This window comes from Amphiura filiformis, chromosome 2 (genome assembly GCF_039555335.1).
Source record: "Amphiura filiformis chromosome 2, Afil_fr2py, whole genome shotgun sequence".
NCBI classification, from domain to species: Eukaryota; Metazoa; Echinodermata; class Ophiuroidea; order Amphilepidida; family Amphiuridae; genus Amphiura; species Amphiura filiformis.
This window is the reverse complement of record NC_092629.1, coordinates 58,040,734-58,063,823: the sequence shown is the minus strand read 5'-3', so window position 1 is coordinate 58,063,823 and position 23,090 is coordinate 58,040,734. Positions and strand designations below refer to the sequence as shown.

At 37.8% G+C, this 23,090-nt stretch overlaps 3 protein-coding genes across 10 annotated transcripts in view; all 3 read right to left on the bottom strand.

Moving 5' to 3' along the window:
* LOC140146443 (uncharacterized) overlaps nucleotides 1-23,090 on the bottom strand; it is a 122,663-nt gene that overhangs the window by 6,041 nt on the left and 93,532 nt on the right. The gene's annotated exons all lie outside the window — the stretch shown is intronic.
* Nucleotides 1-23,090, bottom strand: part of LOC140146451 (uncharacterized) — a 79,516-nt gene that overhangs the window by 47,814 nt on the left and 8,612 nt on the right. The window lies entirely within an intron of this gene.
* Nucleotides 455-22,945, bottom strand: LOC140171699 (uncharacterized). Its single transcript, XM_072194998.1, has 7 exons — nucleotides 22,867-22,945; nucleotides 20,966-21,067; nucleotides 19,972-20,157; nucleotides 18,098-18,151; nucleotides 16,123-17,057; nucleotides 4,488-6,208; nucleotides 455-527 (listed from the first exon to the last, which is right to left on the bottom strand). Exons 1-7 carry the CDS (start codon nucleotides 22,943-22,945, stop codon nucleotides 455-457), a joined length of 3,150 nt encoding a protein of 1,049 aa, XP_072051099.1.

Sequence of the window (23,090 nt, the reverse complement as noted above, 5' to 3'; positions counted from 1 at the left end):
TGACTTTATTTGTCTACTATTCCATCATTTGCAACAGACATTGGATACTTTGCTTGTCCCAAAGCCTGTACTGATACATAAAAATAAAAATAATAATAAAATAGATAAAAACAGACCAAAAAAAAAAGCATTCCACAGGTTTTCAATTTCTCAGAAGCTTTGAGACTCGGGATTTGTCATCATTTATGGCATATAATGTGGACAAATGACTCCATGTGAAGCTATGGATGATAGGTTTACTAAATAGCTCCTTTGCCCGTCAGCATGTTCAGAAAAAAAGCAATGTTGACAAAAAATATTTCTTAATTAAGGTGAGATATGGATTGGACTGCCTTAGTCACTTGCCTGCTGTCACTTATCTGGTCTGTTTTCGGGGTCTGTTAACACAAGTCAAATTACATTTTTGTACATGATTTGTCATTTGACTTACCTGGTTGTCTATTGTGTAAGGATGCTACTGAAGAAGGAGGAATTCATCATCCAGATCACCATCTTCAAGACCTGCTGGTAAACTGTATCTCGCAAACCTGTGAAATGGTAGCAAGGAATCTCAAATAAGAATTATGAAACTGTGTCCTTTATATAAATGAAGTATAAAGACTTATATGGATAAGGGTACAAGTGAGGTTGAGGTTTTGCTGGCTGCATTGAAGCCTAAGGGGTATACATACATGTACACATGCATAATTCAAGGAGTTGGTGAATTAAAGCCAAGGGAAACGTCATAACTGAAGTAAATGTAATAAGGAAATGTGAAAAAAAAATGTGAAAAAAAAATGGCTGTAGTACCAAAATTGTAGAATTTTAAACAAGTAAGTAAATATGCCAATGAATAATGAATCAAATAAATAGAAAACAAAATAAATACTCTTTTCGACCTAATTAGTGCCCCTGCCAGTGCCTTCATACAGTCATTTTCAGGTGGTGCTTATTAAAATTATGGAATCGTGAAAGTTATGGGAATTTACAGATATGTAGAAACATTCAAAATACAGTGGATCAGAAATCTAAATGATCATATTCCTAAACTGGGAGATTTAGAAGGTCTTATTCAGATATTTAATGGAATTTAGTATAGGTGCATTGAAAGAGGATACTTGCAGTTGTCACTCAAACAATTCTGTAGGGGGTGCTAATTAGGTCAATTGGTAATGGAAATTTGAATTAGAAACAAAGCAAGAATTGGGTTGTCAGATGGTATTACTTGGGTAATTTGCAAGGCAAGTAGTATTATAGAGCAGAGCTGTCTTGACCAGCTCCAATAACTGAGTACAAATAAATACATGGGCAAAAACATGTAAGAAATTTTGCAAAACAAAATGAATGAAAGAATGTCTATGAATAAAACTATTTATAAATAAATGTAGTTATGATCCAAACATGTGCAGCAATATTTTACAGACATAAAAGAATGACTATGCAGACACAAATATCTATACTTTGATCAGCGCTTAATCGGCGGGCCTTATAACATCGCGGATTAATATCAAAATATTTTGAGAATTGTCTTGCGACATCTCGCCAGACGCATCACAAATTATTGATTCAAGTGCTATTTGTCTACTTTCTTTTCACACAAAATATAAACCAGATGTGAGCTTATAGCACTCTTAACATGGGTCTACTTTTCGGCGTAGTGGTAAAAGCCTAACATTTCCTGCCAATTAAGAGCTGATCAAACTATATGCCTGTGACTCCATCCTACCCGCTAATGCTTGCTGTGCGTCAAAAAGGCTAGACGTGCGGCATTTAAAATGTTGTTTTAACCGTGCATGCATAAAATGCCTGTCCCATGTCAAAAAGCCCCTGCACGAATCGTTTTACCCACATACATGTGCATCTAGTTTCCTTGCAAATACCTGACTCATGTCCAAAAGCCCTGGCGTGAATCATTTTACTCCAGTGTGCATCCAATTATCGATACTCAAAAATGTCTACCTTGCGTCAAAATGCCCAGGGGTGCACACAGCATCCAATTACCTCGAAAAAGCCTCCCGCATATCAAAAGCCCAGTCAATTGCCGTTTTATCTGCCGCGCACGTCCAATTACCGCATAAATGCATACCACACATCATGAAGACCCAGCGCATGTCGTTTAACCCACGCGAGTTTACCTCTAAAATGTCTGCCGCCCTCAAAGATATTACAATGTATAATAGGCCTATAGTTAAAGATTTCCGACTCAAAATTGCACCACTATGTATACATATTTAATAGTGCTACATGGCAAATGCGCTATCCTGTTTTGTTGCTCATGGGGGGGGGCAGAATATACATTGTACATCCAGCATTTGTTGGCAAGAACACAAAATTGAACGATAAATTGCGACTTTTAGCACAACATGTTACTACAGAATCAAAGTTTGCTGGTCGCATAGCGAAATAATCCTCCAATATTAAGTTGCCTCCATCCGCACTTTAAGAAAAACCGGCACGCATCTTTTTACTCACCCATGCGTCTAAAAATGCCTGCTGTGAGTCAAAAAGCCCTGGTGCGTGTCATTTACCAACGCATGCTCCCAATACAGTATGATAGTTCCTCCAAAATGCCTGTCGCTCATTAAAAAGCCCTGGAACATTTTTTTACCCAAACGTGCATTGAAAACCCCCTGCCGCACGTCAAAAAGCCCCGGTGCGCGTTGTTTACCCACACGTGCATAGAATTACCTTGAGCAAGAACGTCTAACGCACATTGTCTTAAGTCCAATTCTTACTCCACATCGCGATGCTTTAAAAACCTCGCAGCATCGCGCGATGCTGCGAGGTTTTTAAAAGCATGTGGGGTCTGCATCTCCTTTTATGGTCATTCTGCCGACCTTGATTTTCTAGCAGCCAATCACAAGCGTGCACGGCTGCTATATCGCAGCGCGATGCTATAAAGTTGAACAAAATCCAACTCCATCGCGGACCGAAATTTCAACCGCGCGATGAGAATTTTTACCGCCAAGCTTGTAAAAACCTGGCTAAAGCCCAATCCTGACTCCATTTCGCAGCGCGATGCGATGCTTTTCAAATATCGCAGCATCGCGTGATGAAATTAAAATGTACATTTTAATTTCATCACGAGATGTTGCAATGTTTTAAAAGCATGTGGGGTCTACATCTCCTTTTAACGTCATTCTACCGACCTTGATTTTCCAACAGCCAATCAGAAGCGTGTACGGCTGCGATATCGCAGCGCGATGAGAAAAAGTTGAACATTGTTCAACTCCATCGCGGACCGAAATTTCCACCACGCGATGAGAATTTTCACCGCTGAGCTCGTAAAAAACTGGCTCAGATTACAGTTTTTATAGCATCGCATCGCGCTGCGATGTGGAGTCAGGACCGGGCTTCAGATTTCAGTTTTTATAGCATCGCATCGCTCTGCGATGTGGAGTAAGAACCGGACTTTACCCTGGTGCGTGTTGTTTTACCCATGCGTCCTTTCAATTACCTCAAAAATGTTTGTCCTATGTTTTATTTTATGGGGAAAACCTTGAAATACATGTAGGCCTACCTTGAAAAATATATTATGGTATAAAAACGGTTTTTATAAACTTGCCATAATTCCTGCAAAGATTTACATATTCCATAAAAATGAAATTTCATAATTGATTATTTCATTCAAATATTCACCAAATTTATATAATTTAATTAGACTGGGTGCTGGTGCTGATGCCAAAAACAGTCAGGGACAGGGTCTACACGACGAACATAATTTAATACATTGAATTTGTTTTGCATGAAAAAAAAATCACTTCAAAACACATCAATTTCTGCATGCATTTTTACCACAAATAAACAGATAAAAGGTAAAAATAAAAGTTAATAAACAGATATACAATTGCTGGTGATTAAAAGCAATGTACTTGTTTGTAAACAAAAGCCAGATAGGCATTGATAGGTGTTGAAGCCAAAAATATAAATTTATAATTGCATGCAGACACCCCTGCACGCCACGAGCATCATTCATGGATTTTACATTGAATTTGTTCATGAAAAAAAATTAAAAACTTCTTCAAAATACGCCAATTTATGCACGTTTTTTACCCCAAAATAAACGGATAAAATGTAAAAATAAACAGTAAATAAACAGATCAACAATTGATAGTGATTATAAGCATTGTATTTGTTTGTAAACACTCAGATGTTGATGCCAAAAATAATTATAAACATTGCATGCTGCCAGGGTCTACCACGTCTACGCCGCCACTGAATTTTGTTTTGCATGAAAAAAATCTCCACAAAACACGCCAATTTATGCACGCTTTTTTACCCAAAAATAAACAGGTTAAATGTTAAAATAAACAGTAAACAAACAGACAAACAATTAATAGTAATTATAAGCATTGTATTTGTTTGTAAACACAAGCCATATTGAAATAAAGTTGCTCATTTTGAAACGTATTTCTAAAAGCTTCAAGCCTAGGCCCAGGCATTTTTTTTAATTAGGTAAGCTTAAAAATACGAGACAAAATAATACTAAAATAATGGTATAAACTTACCGTAATGTCTGCAAAGATTTGTGTCTGCAAGTGTCCAATAACTGTCTGAATTGTTGCAATGTCAAACTGATGCCTTCCATCGCCAGTATCGTGATGCTCGTGGATTGTTTGAAGGCATCGATAAAGTTATTAAAACACTCGTCAGGAATTATCTGTACATCGAGTTCTTCTTCCTCCTCCTCCCTTTCTTCCTCCTTTTCTTCTCCTTCCTTGTCTGCAGTCATGGCAGTAGCACGCAGTACTAGCTGGTCTAATTGTGTGCATGACATGAAAGTGCTGGCCATATGTCTCACCAAACTCACCACGTACCGGTAACTGCTATCATATACACGCAGATACTTTAGACTCGTGAGTCTGGTATGAATAGACTCAAGTAGAGCGTCATGTTGACTCATACTCATACCAGACACACTGATAGTCAGAGCAGTCATTGCAGATGGTAATGAGTTGGTAAGACATACTGCTACTGCATCATCCATCTCATTACCTTCGATATACAACTGTGTAAGATTGGCTGGGATATTCTCTGCCAATGTCAACATATCGTTTGCTGGTGCATTCATGTTGGATGCATACAACGTGTACAGTTCCGTACATTCCTTGATATGTTCACATAAGGCAGGAATAGTTTTCCCAGCCTCGATTGGATTTTGTGAGATAGTGAGGAGCTCCAGTGATGGCATTTTGTGGACATTTTGAGCAAGCTTGGTCATTTGTTCTCCACTAGGTGCAGTTGATGTTGCATATAGCCACCTTAGTGAAGACAAATGACCCTCCTCAATGTTCTTACACATTATATCAAAGTTGTCATGCAGTGGGAAGAAGTCAACATCGAGGACCTCCAATTGGACATAGTGGATGTTATTGAATATACCAGACACATCAGTTTCTGATGTGCTTGGTAGGCCCTCGCTGGCTTGGATACAGCTGATGTATGCTGCTATAGCTGCAGGGCTTCGCCTCAGGATGTCAGCACTTGTGTTTGGATTAACAGCAAGAAATCTTTGTTTGATTTCTTCAATTTTATCATCAGAAATGGCATTAATTTCTTGCTGTTTTGATACCCACATATCACGGGTTGCACCGAACTGAACTGTTGGATCTGTTGCATGCGCAATTGGACGCAACACGATATCACTAAATTCTGGCTTGTTACTACTTTGCATTAGGTAGCCTAATGCATTTGCAGCCTTAGTAGTGATGCCATGAAACAAGACCTTGCCTGAGGGAAATAAACTTTGCAAGTCTATATTAGGCCTATCACTCTGGGCTTCAGAGTTGCATACCAGGCACAATTCAATTAATTCTTGAATTGGTCGAGTCTCGTTAAATGGCAACTGTTCCGAGTAAAACCTGTCAGAATCCATGTCACCAAAGATTGTGACCAATTTTTCCACAATTTTGTGTGCAGCTGGCACACATTGCGCAGCAAACATCAGCACAAGTGCTATGCTCAGGGCATTTTTTGGGGACTCAATATCTTTCAGATATAAGTCTAACTCTTCTCCACGTTTGGAGAGAAAATACCCTGCACAAAACTCTTGTACCGATTTGTGGAAAAATTGCCACTTACCAGTTTGGTGCTTTTCAGTAAGCACACCAATTTCGCTTGCAACAGAGAAAACAGAACCAGGGAAATCTGTTTCCCCAAACACAAGGTTAGTGTATCCTGGGGTCAGCCCTTTAACAGCAACCTCGCCAAGCTTGTCGATGAGATCTTCCTGTAGAAATTAAGAGAAAAAAGTGGAAAAGTTCATGAGTAAACCAGTACATTAACATTTTATTTCTCAATAGGCATAAAAGTATGCAGCCTGCGAAACATATTTGGTTTGTTATTTAAGCCGTGAACACTTTAGCTGAATTTATACGCCATCGCTGTGCGATGAGCAATTGCTTCTAGCCAATGAGTTATGTCGCTTTTTGTTGCGTTGAAAAAAGCGCGCAACCTCATCGGTCAGATATCAATTGCTCATCGCTCAGTGATGGAGTATAAATTCAGCTTTACATATTTGTATAGGCCTAGTATTATAATCATGATTGTATAGGGCCTAGCCTAAGTTAAGGCATATAGGCTTAGCTATGCATGTTGTGCAAAAAATGATGAGTATGACTGTATGAGTGATGCCAAGGCCTAGCAAAATTAGCTATAATTTGTTCGGCTAATTGGCCTTAAATATAATTGGCAAAAATCATTCAGTTTTTGTTGCGCAAGTCAAACAACAAACAACGGCTAAATAATCAAATAGAATATTAAAATAATTAGGCCTACTGACAGTCAATGCAATGACTGATAAAATTAATATTAATGTTTATCAGTACCCAATTATTTGACACTATCATGACTATGATTGCAAAAAGCCTACCTTACACAATCATATTTTATAATGCGTAATTCATATTAGACCTCATTTAATTATATTAGTCAATTTTGTTTTGATGAGTGGGCCGTCTAGGGCTAGGCCAACGTCTGCTGGGTATACCAACCAAGTCCAAGCGACAGTCGCATGCATGCATGTTGTGCCGGGCCTATGCATGCATGTATGTCACCATGATCAAGATTGATGAGTCTTATGAACAGCGCAAAATATACGCTAATAAAGTAATATATTAAACTTAGTTTTAAATCCTTAGACAGCTGACTTCACTTCATAAATCGGTTATTTTGGTGTAAACGGATGTCTTTCTTCCACCAGCAATGTTAAAACACCCATTCATTGGCCAATGTCAATTTACATGATTTAGCGGTGAGTTTATGATAAAATTATTCCAGTTAAAAAACGAGGGCGCTATTACGTGTTTTGAAACGGTGTGCCTGAAACACAGAGTCCACTATCGCGTGCAAGGTATGAAGTAATTATTTTGTGATTGGTTTAATTGAGAAGTCCCTGAGAAGTGTTTATTCCCCTGCCCTGTCAATAAATTAGAAATAAAATGTGAAAGATGAGAAATGAGTGTCCTATTAGTAATTTTACATTTCTAGGGTTGGGAACCAAGAAGCCTTAGGAAGTGTTCATAAATACTTGGGGGGGGGGGGTGGGGTGGAAAATATAGGGGGATAAAAACAAAATTGGGTCCTAAAATGGGAGGATCAAAAGAAAATTCAGTCGGGTGATCAAAAAAATTGAGGGTTAGGCCTAAAGTAGGCCTATGGGGTAAAATGTACGACAAGGCATGTTGCACATTCCAAAAATTTTGAGCACTCCGTGCGCATGGATGTTAATGTGTAGGCCTACTCTCAAGCTTCAAATCAACAAAATTTGCGCACTTTTTAAAAATACAATAGATGTGGATCATGTTGGCCTATCATGTAACTCCAATGAGTAGGCCTAGGCCTAAATGGTCATGAGTGAGTTAATAACATATAGGCCTATGTTTGGTTTCTTTTTAAGGACATAAACGGGGGGGTAAAATCCACCCTTTTAGGGGATCAAAAAATTGATGTTGGAGGTTCCAACTTTTCCACCCCCTCACCAAAGTATTTATGAACACTCCCTAACTTACAAAGGATTCCAATTAAAAAGCATGGTAACAAAATAGCAGATGGGGATAATTTGTTTTACAAAGTAGGCCTACCGTAAAATGGGGTAACTTCGGTCAGCAGGGTAACTTTGGTCGGTCAAATATATTTTTTAAATGGTCATATTTTCGTACAGCAATATTGTTTTTAGTCATATTTGGTGTCAATTTGTTAAGAAATAGGCCTATGTTTGGAAGAAATAATAGTCGCTCATGTGTAATTTCCTTGAAATTTACGAAAAAAGCGAGATTTTTGAAAAAAATCAGCATTTTTTTACATTTTTTTCAGAAAATAATAAAAATCGATATTTGTGAGCAAGGATATGTGTTTGATTAATTTTGCAAGGTGTCAAATGTCACAAAAAACAACAACTTGCCCATATTCAGCGAAGATCAATTTTTTTGATTTTTTTTCCTTCATGGAATGTAATACTGTGACCAAAGTTGCCCCAAAGGCGGGGTAACTTTGGTCAGGTCATTTTGAACCCCTAGGGCACCCTTACAAAATTATTAAAAAATCTTTTTCAACTTCAAGGTGTAGAAGGGAACCCTAATGTCACAAAAAAGAGTTAATTAGAAATATAATTGGTTTTGTTTGGAAGCAGTGGTTTAAAAACTCTGAAAAGTGCCCAAAGTTACCCCATTTTACGGTACTCGTTTTTCAAGTAGGCCTAATTGTTAAGAGCGCATTGCAAAGATGGAAAATAATGGACGTGATGAGTAGACCTAATATTTAGGCCTAGACAAAAACCTATACACAGCCAAACATATTTTTCAAATGTTCGGGTTTTTCAGTAGGCCTATAATAGTGCAGGGCCTAAATTTGACACTTAAACAAATCGAGTTGCTTAAGACATTTTTTGCGGTGTAGAGGCCTATCCATATCAAGAGTCTTATCCATATCATTATAATTTCATTTAGCAGTTTTAATTTATCACCTTTTTCTTAAAGGATCGGATAGCAACGTTTGCACAGTTTTTGGTGGGACGTGAGAGCACATCAGACATATCGTATTGCATTCCGAATACGAGGAATGTCCTTCTGATATTAAAAATGATTTGTGAAATTCGCGATAAATAAGTTATATTTTGGGTTTTGGTTTAGGTAAAAACGTTTTAATAACATTAAAATGTCGGGTTATATAAAGGTCATGAAATCAACGTTTTGTATGAAAACACACTACAACAATATTTATTAAAATGTTTTCGAAATGTCATTGTAAACTATTTTTGCAAACATTTTTGGCTAAGTATTTTGTCAACACTTAAATAACAACTATGTTAAAATATTTGCACCCAACAAACACAGAAATGTTCTTAAAATGTTTTTTACAAAACGTTTTTAATAACATTTAAATGTCGGGTTATATAAAGGTCTTGAAAACATTTTAAAAACGTTATTGTAAATATTTTGGGCAAACATTTTTTGCAAAATATTTTTTCAACCCCAAAATAACATTCTGTTTAGAATGATTTGTACCAAGTTTTCAAAAATGTTTTTGGAATGTTATTAAAACGTTTTTATACTCTTTATATAAACCGACATTTAAATGTTTTCTGTAAAACATTTGTGTTTGCTGTGCAGTAAATTACCAACAAATGTTATTTAATGTTATGAAAACGTTTTATACCATTAATGTACCCTTTCTATAATCCGACATTTAAACGTTTTCTGACAACCTTTTTTAACATTTTGCGAATGATGTCGAAAACGTTTTGTGTTTGCTGGGTAATAGGCCTACAAATTTTTATGGCAAATAGGCCTAATGAGAAATTAATATTTATTTTATATTTTGATAATTAACAGTCCTTGAAGTAAATCTAATGATATGTAGATAATGTAGGCCTACTTAAAGTGTATCTGGGAGGAAAAGCCGTCCATCATCTTTTGAAAATTTTGACCATTGGAGATATACGGTACACTTTTACCCCATAGGCCTAAGACCTAAAAATTGTCAATATTTTGATGTTTTAAGATATTAAGGGATCTAGAATGAGCGTTTATTGCGTTTCGACAGTATTTTTTGTGGGACATGAGAGCACCTCAGACCTATATCGAATTGCATTCTGAATACGAAGCATGTCTTTCTGATATCAAATAATTTTCATTTTTTGAAAATCACAATATAATACAAATTTTATGACAAATTATAAAAATTTGATATTTTTCAAATTTTTGATATATAACAGTCCTCGAAGTAAATTATATAAATCTAATGATATATTCTTAAAGTGTATGTAGCTAGGAGGAAAAGCCGATGGTCAATTGAAAATGTTGAACTTTAATATTGAAGATATGGATTTTTTTCCCAAAAAGACCAAATTTTTGTTGGTGTTTTGGGAAAATAAATCCATATCTACAATACGAAAGGTCAAAATTTTCAATTGATCGTCGGCTTTTCATCCCACCTACATACACTTTAAGTATAAATCATCAGATTTATAAAGTTTACTTGAGTACTGTTAAATATCAAAAATATCAATTTTAATGATTTGCCATAAAATGTGTATTAAATTGCGAATTTAAAAAAAAATCAAAATTACTTGATATCAGAAGGACATTCTTTGTATTCAGAATGCAATTTGATATGTCTGATGTGCTCTAATGTCCCAAAATAAATACTGTCCAAACGTTCATACCCCTTCCCTTAAAGGAATGTCAATTTTCAACAACTGAGAAACAAAATACGGAACTCCGTTACGTGTGACCCAGAGCTAGAGAAGTCGAGTGACTGTAAGTAGGCGCATTTAGAGGAGAACGACCCTAAAATGAAATATGTAGGCCTATGCCGCTTAATGAAATTGATTTGCAGCTTCTGCGAGCGCGATTTAGTAGGCTCCTATTATTAGAAAAATTATGCCGAATGCCGACAGGCCTAAATGAAATTGATTTGCATTTTCTGCGAGCGTTATTTCTTGGCTGAATTTGAAATGTCTTTTTTGTTATAAATATCAACAACCAAAGTGAGCGAGACATTAAAAGGAAGTATAGGCCTACATTGCAGTGGCGGAACCGGGGGAGGGGGGCAAGGGGCAGGAAAAAAATGAATGAATGCACGAATAAAGTGGTGTTAGTGTTTACCCTTCAGTCTAAGGCTGCTCTTGTCATATAGGGAGGGGGGGGGAGGGGGAGCAAAGCCACATTTGCTTCCTCGCTGATTTGTTAAAGTCATATTATAACATTTCTATAAGAAATAGAATTGTATTTTTTTTGGTACAAAATGTTAGTTTTCACTGTATGTCTAGTCCTCTTTTAATTTGGACTCAAACAGACGAGGCAATACAAAGGAAATCGCTATTTAATACCAGTACATAATTGTATCGCCAATGCGAGCCACTCATTCGAACGTGAGTCGTGTCGGTTAATATGTCACGACTGCCCGCACGCCACTGTGTTATGCACATCCCGGGGCCGGGGGGGGGGGCACTCAAATTTAGAAGTGACGGGTATGTGCCTGTCAATAGGCACCTCTTTTGAGGTCGACTATACCCAATGACCCCCTTTTTTAAAAGTCATACCCGATGACCCCCCTTTTTATGGTGCGGCTACCCAATGACCCGCCCCCTTTTTGGTCGCGGCTACCCAATGACCCCTTTTTTCTAGAATTGCATCATCAAAATACCACGAATATGCGTAAACTTTCAAATTCTCTTATTTAGCAAATTTGTATTGAGAATATGGAATAAGAAATAAAATTTTCTACCGAATGACCCCTTTTTTGGGCTGTGCAATAATTATTAGCCCCCGGGGGTAAAATTTCAAACGGCTCGCCAAAATCGCTTGCCCCCCTCTCGGCCCGCCAAAATCGCTTGCCCCTCCTCTCGGCCCGCCAAAAATTCTTTCCCCCCCCCCCCCATTTTTGGGATCCCAAATTGCAAACCTTAAATGGTCTAGAAGTATGTTGCGAGCGCAGCGAGCAGGAAAATTTGCATATTTATAAAGCATTTCCGTACTGTTTTCCTAAGCCTTTTTAGAGCGTTTTATTAAAAAGGCGCCCATGAATGCGTGCCAAAAATCGCTTGCCCGCCTCTCGGCTTGCCAAAATTGCTTGCCCCCCTTTCGGCTTGCCAAAACTTTCTTGCCCCCCAATTTTACCCTCCCCAGGGCTCATAATTATTGCACAGCCCCTTGCGGTGCTAGTTCTGAGTGGACCAATGTATTATCTGGGGTCCCTCAGGGATCTGTTTTGGGCCCACTTTTGTTTAATATATACGTTAACGATCTTCATCTTCATCTTCAGTCTCCCATGTACGCTTATGCTGATGACACGTTCATTTTAGGATCATTAAAGATGACACGGATATTACTATATTGCAATCTGATCTGGACAAATTAAACTGGTGGTCAAACAATAACGCTCTTCAATTTAACCCATCTAAATGCCAAGTCATGTGCATAAGCAGGCGCAAAAACAAACCTGTTCCTGTCTACCACGTCAATAACACTAGTCTTGCTACTACTGATAACCTTCGTCTCCTAGGTGTAACAGTCTCCAGTGATCTTTCGTGGAATTGTCACGTCAACAACATTGTCAAAAAGTGCAATAAATTATTTGGTTTTACCAGAATTGTCGCGGGAAGTAAGAACTCCTATGTTCTACTCTTTACCAGTCGCTCATTTTGCCAATACTAGATTACTGCTCGCCTGTTTGGAATGTTTGCAAGAAATGTAATATTGATAAATTGGAACAAATACAGCATCGTGCTACTAGGTCAATTCTTTGTCAACGTAGGGGGGATCAATCATACGAGGACAGACTCAGAACTCTAAATCTCACAACTTTGAAAACTAGAAGGACTTATTTGTCTGTTTCATTCGCTTGTTCATGTCATACTAATGCCAATCCCTTTCTTTTTTCCAGGTGGTGTGTTAATACGAGACATGAAGCTTTAATTTTAAACAATCAATCACTCCTAAAACAGATGCTTACAAAAACTGTCTTTTAGTTAATTTCCCAGTGTTATGGTCTTCAATTCCATCCGATATCAGAGACTCGTATCTCACCTGTAGCAAGTCTACTTTTAAATCTCAACTCAAATCTCACTATATGGAGCATGATGATTAATTTGTATTGATGCCTTTTTGTATTTTTTTTTCCAATATGATTTGTATGTGTGTGGTCTGCTGAGTTGGGAGCGCTGCGCCTTATGGTGACAGTGCTCTTTTGTGCTTTCAGTGTTCCCCGGCAGCTCAGTAGACCCAATTTGTTGTTTTGTCTCAATTTTGTTGTTAATTGCCAGATGAATAAAAAAAAATATAAAAAAAATAAAATAAATGATCACTTCTAATTTTGCCTGCATACGTATAACAGCTCGAAACACGCGTACAGCTTTTTGTGTTTGCCAAGTTTTCCTAGGGTATCTGGCAAACGGGGATCCGACAAAATGTGTCACGTGTTTTTTACAAAACGAAGACGCGCCCCGTTTTTTGTAAACGCAGACATGACCCTTTTTTTCCTGCCACGTTTTTCAGACACCCAACCACGTGGTATAAAACACGTAGGCCTATATACCGGTAATATGGTTAGGTTATTTTTCTGTTCCAGCTTGTCTTGTCCTTTGCCAAAAGTCTTCTCTCATTTTGTTCCTGAAAATGTATGTGGCTCTGCACCAACCCCTTCCCTTCTAACGCTTTCTACGCCGCTGTGTTTGAGAGAAAAAAAAAAGGGGGGTGGGTGGGGCTGACAATCAAAGTCAAATCCCGCGGGGTGGGTGGGGGAAGGTATAAAACTAGAAAGGAAATGAAAAAGAAGATCGTGATGATGGAAAATAAAAGCAGCGGATGACCAATATGCCCGGGGGGGTCACTCCCATTGTGGCCTGTACACCATCCGCGATAATCAACTTTTGAAAAGCACCCCAAACAAGGATTTAACCCTTGGCTAAAACGACACCCTAAACAGGAATTTCATTCCTTGCATCAAATTTCATACCCTAAATTTCATTTCCGCGTATTTAGAAATTGCAATTTTGCTACCCTTTTTTCCAATTTTTCATGTTTTTGACACCCTAAACGCGATACGCGCGGATCGTGCCTACCCACGAAAAACAACCCTTTTACGCGTTTTCATTATCGCGGATGGTGTACAGGCCACAATGGGAGTGACCCCCGGGCCAATATGATATTAACTTGACTTCTAATCATAAGGAACAATAATTGAAAATGTTAACCTTTTGTCCCGGCTTTTTGTATTGGAGATAGGCCTATAGGCCTACATGAAGTTTTCCAAAAGACTTAAAAAAAATTAGGTCTTCAACGAGGTTTGGAGGTAATTTGAGCCAAGTAGGCCTATAAGTATAGAGTGTTTAAGGGATAAACACTCAATAAACTTCATGAAACTTCATGTATTAATACGAAAGGTCAATGATGGTCGGCTTTTCCTTCCAGCTACATGTACACTTTAAGTAGGCCCATATAGCATTAGATTGATAAAGTTTATACTTCCAGCGTCAATTTTTAATATTTAATTTGCCATAAATTTGTATTATATCACGAATTAAAATCAAATCAAAATTATTTGATATCAGACATTGTCAGAAGGACATTCCGCGTATTTAGCCCGGGTATTTAGATACAATTGGTTTGTCTGATATGCTCTCAGGTCCCACAAAAATACCATGCAAAGGTGGGTTAGAGAGCTCTAAAGGGATGGGGTATGAACGTTTGGGCAGTATTTTGTTGTGGGACTTAATAGAGCACATCAGACATATCGAATTGCATTCTAAATACGAAGAATGTCCTTCTGATATCAAATAATTTTGATTTTGTGAAATTCGCGATATAATACACATTTTATGGCAAATGATTAAAAATTGATATTTTTGATATTTAACAGTAATTCAGGCAACATATAATCCAACATAAATATCAATATGTTACAATAACATTTTCCCAAAAACATGGATAAAAAATAATTTAGTGTTTCTAGACTAAAAATGCCATCTCAAAATGAAAACTCAGCCATGTCGGAATTTTGCCTCAAAAACTTTTCCACTTTCCCTGGGTCTATGGGCATGAAATTCGGCACAGATGTTTATACGTGGTTCACGTTTTGATTTATGAGGTGTTGACTTCAAATCCAGAGAAAACAATTCAATTTGTTTAATAATTAGTTTCTATGGCAACACAAAGCACAAATATTTGAGAAGTCTGCATTTAATAAGTTACAAAGCTATATTAAAACATAGAAAATTAACTGCGTCGACATATCTAGATAACAAATAAAAATAATGATCTCCTTAAGTACACATTTGTTGGGGGGATTCACATTTTCCCTCGTGTCTTAACTCTTTTGACCTTTAACCTCACCTCATTTGCATATACATATCGACTCGCATAAAACATAATTTTGAGAACGTTCTTTCGGATTATATGAATACATAACAAGACACACTTTTTATTTTAATAAGTCTATTTAAAAATGTCACCTGCATAGGTCCTCCTTAACTTAAAATACGACATTTGACCTAGTCATTATAGAGGTCAAATAAAATAGCTATAAACGAATCCAATTCATGCATCTGGGTCCCTCGCGACGGGGACGACGATGCGTCGGCTCCATTCCACCTAAAATGTGAAATGATGCGGCCTGGGCGGGGATTTTAATTTGCATTCCATCACATCACCCGTGTTACACGTAGGCAAAAGAATGATGAAAGTTTAGAGCACCGCACAATACAATATAACATCGATTTTTATGCGGCTTTAATGCACCCAATTAGGCAGTCACAACACCAATTTGGTGCGGAGGGGACACAGTAATGGCCAAATGAATCCTGACCATCATTTGCCTCGTTGGATTCGTTCAGATAACATTCAGATCATTTGTACATTGTTAATCTGAGGTCATTTAAGGTCAAATAAGGCAGGCATTATTGTATGTTCTTGAAATTTCAGGAAAGTAATAATCACTCTTAAAAGGTCATTTGGGTCAAGTTCATATTAACCATGTAAAGCCAAAACGTCATTTCAAGGTCATCAGGAATCATCTCAAGTAAAAAAAGGAACATATTGTAGGATTGTAATTAAACTTGGTAGAAATGATGAGCAATAAGTGAAGCAAATCTAATAAGGTCATTTCAAGGTCACATAAGTCATTCACTTTCAAATTAGTACTTACCACACTTGCGGGAGAAGAAAGTTTGCTTTTACCCAGCATGGAAAGAACTGAATGGTACAATTCTCCCAATCTGTTGGGAATTTTTCTCCCGCGACTTCCTTCGAAGAGGCTGCACACTAAAATGACCAGCATTGGGGTACTAAGGTCAATGACAATCTCATTTCTTTGTATACACTGTGACAGACGTTTGCCCAACTTGGATAGACCAGGTGCTGCAAGATCATCTTTGGAGCGGTTGAAATAATTTCCCACAAGGTCGAGTACATCAGACTTGCTTAATGGTTTTAGCTGAAGCCTTTTATACTTCGAGCCGTATTGGTTGATTATTTCACCCTCCCGCCAAGGTCGTGTTGTAATAAGAACGCGACATCCTCTAAGATGCTTGTACCTAATGACTTCTACAATGTTTCCATTGTTTTGCTTCTTCGCCAAGATATCCATTTCTGTTTCATCAAACGAATCCAAGACAATCAAACAAGATTCCTTGCATTCGCTGGTGATCTGGCGCAGAGTGTCATTATCGATGGCAATACTAGTACTCAGCAACTGTTCTCGAATTGCATCTTCTAGATTGGTTGTATGATCTATCAACCCCAACTGAAGGATGAATAAGAGTTTAGTATGCTTCATTGCCGATAATGGGTTTTTCTTGCACCAGTCGTATGCTATCTTGGCACAAAAAACGGACTTCCCTCGTCCCGGATCGCCTACTAAAAGAAATCGACGGCCATCCTGGTTTCTTTTCAGGATATCCGCATAAGATTTCATACGCTCTTTAATTGTAAACTCTCCGGGCAAGGTATCGTCAATTGTCATTGGTACATAGATGTCATCCAGGTCCATCCATTCGTTAGGTTTCAAGGGGCAAATTTGCTTCTTACAATAAGTGCTCTCGTATGTTTCTTTCAAGTCTTCGGCTATTTTTTGTATCAAATCTGAAGTGCAAAAAAATAAAATAAAAATAGAAATAAGTACAATATACCGCTATATATTTCTCAAAAATGATGAAACAGTGACTGTTTATAATAAGTACCATTGTTTTTGGTTATAGGCTTTAATACGACAGTGCGAGAAATGAGGGAGACAGGGAGGGGCGTATCCAGATTTTTGAGAGACGGGGATACTCGAAAAAAAAAATGTCTGAGTCGTTTTGCTCGGTCACAATTTTCGCCAAAGACGACTTTGGTCATTTTGGGAGCAGCCTGAGTGGGTACCCCACTGGGAGTCGGATTTGGTTCTCCTTTCCTGGTCTGATAAACAAGAAAAAACAGGTCCTACTCGTCGGACTTAAGGAGAGGGAGAGCCGGAGGGAGATGTATTGCTGACCTGAGAGCTGAGATATTTCTAATATCAATCGGAAGTCAATTAATAAAAATATTTTATTACGACTTAATTTGGTAGCGAAGTAATGTCACAAGGGTATTTGAATGGATCGGAGAAGGTCGGAAGGTTAGTGTTTGAGCTTATAAGCACTAAAATATGTGCTCATCTGGAATGTTAACGTTATTCGACTCTAATTCATTGCGCCTAAAACAAATATTGCATATATATAACTACATATAAATTGATCTGAAAGATTTCTAATACACGTTCCATATGTTTACTCTCGTCCTCATATAATAAGTCAATTACTGACATTATTTTATTAGGAATTAATTTGTTAGCAACTCTATCGAGGCCGGTCGAGTGCAGATCCGTCGGAACACGCTTTTCAATACGGAACTCTAACCCTCTAACCCAGTAATCCTAACCTCATCATCCAAGCAGCAAAGTTCATTTCCCATTGAAAAAGCGTTATCCGACGGATCTGCATTCTGTATCACAAGCTCAAACTCTTTAACCCTTCTTATCGAATGGCATAGGACGGCGCTAGTCGAAAACGTTGGTCGAATGGCGTAAAATAATATTCCAGATGAGCCCATATAATAAGAAGTATTATTTTCATAATTTCACAGGGAATTACCCCGGTACTTACCGTCATGTTTGTGGGATGATGGAGGCGCGTGTGGGCGTGGCACCTGTTGTGTTGCTGTGTATAAATAATAGAAAGACCATTGCATTAATTCCACTTTGCAAAATAAAATGAACCATTTTACATGTTTTAGCTAGTACCACCAGACCTGATCACATGGGCCGCTTTTGGCCGCTTATGTTATTCTAGGCACGTCTCCGATAATATCTCTAATATCAGCTGAATATAAGGCTGGACTAAAGATGGGTCGCAGTCGGGGTCGCAGAGTGCTCCTCTGACGCGCGCACACCATCCCAATACAGTCTCTATGTATTGTATGATGCAACTGTAATTTTTTCGTCTGTGCCCGGAAATTTTTATTTTGCTCCCCCTGACCAAAAAAGCTGGCTACACCCCTGTCAAAAATAAATTAAGTAAAGATAAAGCCCATTTCCATCCTGATAATGGGCGAAAATAGTGTAAAATACCAAATTTTTGCGCGCTACGTGCGCACATCATCCCAATAAAGCCTTTTAGAAGCTCGAAGACATACAGTCTCTATGATGTATTGTATGATGCAACTGTAATTTTATATTGCCCCCCCGACCAAAAAAGCTGGCTACACGCCCCTGTCAAAAATAAATTATAATTATCCTGTAGACCTATTAGATCCAGATCTGCATTAGATCCATTGATCATAGCAGCAGCAGTAAAAATAAAAGCAAATTAGCTTTTCACGAGACCTCCCCGGTTCATCGCCGCGGCACGTCGCGTAGGCCTATTATGTGGGACACGTGCATGCCACCCCGGGATATCAGGCTCTAACCCTATTCCCAGCAAACACAAAAACGTTTTTATAACGTTTTAAACACGTTATATTCGGGGTATTGGTTGGGATAAAAACGTTTATAACATTAAATGGTGGGTATTATAAAGGTCATGAAAACGTTTTGAAATGTTTTGTATGAAAACACACTGCAACAATATTTCTTAAATGTCTTCAATATGTTATTGTAAAATATTTTTTGCAAACATTTTTTACCAAATATTTTGTCATATGGAAAGGTTTCTATACAGATCGATTCTCTTATAAACCATCATGGGCAAAGTTTCCACCTCGATACACCTGAGCACACATTTTCGTCTAAGAGCTCTCATAGGCAAGCAGTGAATTATCTCCACACAGTCTTTGATTACACTACACGGTTAAGTGCATAGCATCGCAGGAGCTGTGGAGCTTCTAGCTGAAAAATGGGCCTCTTTGATTAGTTTTTGTCGAAACCTCAAGTGTTCCCTTCATCCAATCAGCTAACACTTCCCCTAAAAACACAACTCGTCACTAGGTCAACAGTTAATGCAATTCAATGTTATAACAAGGCGAATGTGGTAAATCTGTTGAAAACTCATACCTATCCAAGCACAAAATGTAGGTTTTGAAAGTCAAAACCTCAAGTGTTACTTACAATATTTTTCAAATTTTATGTCATTAAATGAAAAAGCACACTTATATTGTCCATATACTAGATTCACTAGAATGAGCAATGGCCAGCTCTCTTTAAATTGCAAATCTTGAGCAAAAAGCTACTATTTTCGCCAGTTTTGTCATACGGTTGTAAATTCAATGAACTATGACTTTGCTAAAGAGCACTTACAAATTGATATGCATCACCTAAAATTATGTTAGAATATTTGCGGTAGGTTATCAACAAATGTTTGTGAATGTTATGAAAACGTTTTATACACTTTATATGTCCTTTATCCCGACATTTAAACGTCATTTGTCCCGACATTTAAACGTTTTCTGGCAACCTTTTGCAAATGAAGTCGAAAACGTTTAGTGTTTGCTGGGTATGATCTATCCTAACCTTAACGGTTCAGCATTATACAACTGCACTTACCCTTTGAAGAGAGCTTTTCATCAATAGCCTTTTTGATTTCAGGCAGGTTTTGCATCATGGCCTCTTCTGTTGTTACATCATAATATATCTCCTTGCAGATCATAATACCTAACCAATCCGAAGGCCTATGAGCATCGAATTTCAAAACGACTAAATCCTTGTTTAGATGGTCTGCATACTGTGCTTCTGTGGGAATAAGTATCGAAATAATAAGTATTAGGCCTATAACTATACAACTAATTAAGTTGTCGTAATGTGGTTGCAATGTTATGAAGCTTTAACGTGTCCCCTGTTTATTGTTTTGCTCCTTGCTTTTGAATTTGATCTGAATGAATCAAGGTCATTTCACATAATAGGTGACATTGTGAGCATAATAAACGGAAATTTGAGGTAAAAAAAGTATAATATGAGAAAAAAAATCAGATATAATTTGAAGCAACATTATAGTACTATCACGAACAGCATAGACTATTCACCGTAGAAGTGACGTAGTTAATCGGATTAACTTTGACAATATCGCCCTGCACTACAACGTTCACGCGGTACCGATGCATTGAACCATCGATGTCAAAGAAAGGTATCTTTGAAAAGAGCGGTATTGTATTCAATCTATGTTTGCTGACATACACAGGTGATTAGTGCAATCTGCTTGTAGTACAGTGCAGGGCGATCTATTCAAAAATTGTATTCCTCTATTGCTATGGCAGTTAATCCGATTATGACGTCACTTCTACGGCGGATTATAGAGTATAATATACACATGCTACCATAGGATGAACTGCAATTTTGTTATGTTTTGCACCGTCACCGTCCACGTTTTTAAACTCTTGTCACAATTTCCATATCATATTATTCTATTTTTAGTGGAAGTTGCCGATTTTTAAATATAGGCCTCTATATTCAGGGAAAAAATGAACAAGATTCTAGATAAAAGTTCCCTAAGCATGTTATTCAGGGCTAATAATATACCAGTTCACAATCAAGAAGGGCATACCTTTTTTACAGTTTTTACTGTGTTGATATTTTTCAGAATAGCACAGTAGAATTACTGAGGATCGCTCTATAGCTGTCGCCATTTTTTCGTCCATGTTGCCTCCTGATGAACAAAAATTTCATAACAAATTCATTATTATTTCGCTACTAAAAACCTTCAATATGCTGCTGCTTCCGCAAATTACATAGGACAACTAGAGCCACTGGCTGCACGCTGCTGGCACAAATGTCATGCGCACATCTCGAGGTCAAACGTCATAAAAAGATCACTATGGCCGAAAATGCGATTTCTTGTAATTTCCACTAAATTGCAACTCCTTCCACACATTGCATAGCACAATGACGCCACTTGGACATAAGCATCACCTACAGTCAGTGTATAACAGTTCTACTATGAATTGGGTCAAAGTTCATTTAGGGTTATTCCCGGTTATTTCCGGTACGGTAGCCAAATACATTCAAAATTCTGCTGCTTCTGCATTATAGAACAATGATGACATTATTTTGGTCTCTAGAATCATTTGCACAGATGTCACGTGAACAACTCTAGGTCAAAAGTCATACAAAGGCCATTATGTCCAAAAATATTATTTCACGTTATGTTCATTAAAAAACAAAGTACCTGCTACTCCTTCAAATTACATTGCACAATGACGTCATCGATTCATAGGCATTGTGGGCTGTAGCTGGCCCAATTGGCTATTACTAAGGTTCACGCTCTTTGAGCGCAATCATGTTTTATTCTTCTGTCAACATAACTAGCCATCGTCACAATATGGTTTGAGCCAGTTTGACCATAGTTGGTTACCATGACCATTGGGTCAGGGTAGATTCCGTTCAAAGGTTATCCACTTTCTGCCAATGGCCAAAAACATGATTTTCACTAAAATGCTATTCCTTCCACATATTACATAGCGCCGTGCTGTCGTCACTTGCACACATGCATAGGTTATAGCCAGTGTCTGAAAGTCGTACACAGAATTGGGGTCAAAGATCATTTTGAGTCATTTCCGGGATGTAGCCCAATACCTGGAACAATGGGCTAGTGTCACAAAATTCTTGTGAACTACTAGAGGTCAAAAGTCATACAAAGGTCACTATGACCGAAAATGTGATTTCTTGTAATTTTCACTAAAAATACTACTCCGTCCACACATTACATAGCACAATAATATCACTTGTACATGCACGTGTATCCGCTATAGCCAATGTCTAAACAATGTACAAAGTAATGGGGTCAAAGGTTATTTAAGGATCATTTCCGGTATGTAACTAGATACTTTTAAAATACTGCTGTTTCCGCAAATTACATGATGTCACTTTAGTCCCTAGAACCATTGACTGGTGGCACGAATGTCATGTGAACAACTCGATGTTAAAGGTAAAACTAAGGTCACTATGGCCGAAAATGTAATTTTCTGTGATTTTCACTAATATGCTACTCCTTCCGCATATTACACGGCACAATTACATCACATATGCATCGCCTATAGCCAGTATCTAAAAGTTGTACAAAGAATTGGGGTCAAAATGCTGCTGCTTTTGAAAATTATACATAGTACAATGATGTCACTTGGTCACTAGAACCATGTTAGTTAGCTGTTAGTGACACAAATGTTACCATTTCTATGCGATAATCGGCCAACATTAATACATAATATGGTTGAAAGACAGCAATTACAAATAACTACCAGATAAATAACGAGATACAGAGAAAGTAGAACACTGACTACCCGGGCACTGCCCGGGGCACTGCCTTGTTCATCACGCGCGTTTTTTGTGTACATGAAAATGAACCATGCCTAAGGGACGGCTTCAAAACTCCACTGCCGGTCGAGTTTTGAAGTCGCCGCTAAGCGAGTTGTTAGCGTACCTTTGTAATAACGTTTAAAGTCTACTCACGCATCTTTTGAGCATCCATCCAGACACTAAAATTAGATCTCTCAATTGCTCCTTCAGTTTCAACATCCGCTTCTGACATGGGAAACCCTCTTCTTCTGGACCCCAACTATATGATATCATGACGTCCCATTGTTCTCTGGCAACTGGTAAATAAAGAAAATAATAAAACAGAATACATCAGAATATGAGTCTGTGAAAACTGGCGGCGAGAGTTGTAACTAGAG

Coding starts and splice junctions, on each gene's coding strand:
- LOC140171699 (XM_072194998.1), bottom strand. CDS start 22,945: ATGTCAGAAGCGGATGTTGAAACTGAAGGAGCAATTGAGAGATCTAAT. Junction 17,058..18,097: donor ATCATCCCACAAACATGACG/GTAAGTACCGGG, acceptor TTTGCACTTCAG/ATTTGATACAAAAAATAGCC. Junction 6,209..16,122: donor TTTCTTCTCCCGCAAGTGTG/GTAAGTACTAAT, acceptor TAATTTCTACAG/GAAGATCTCATCGACAAGCT.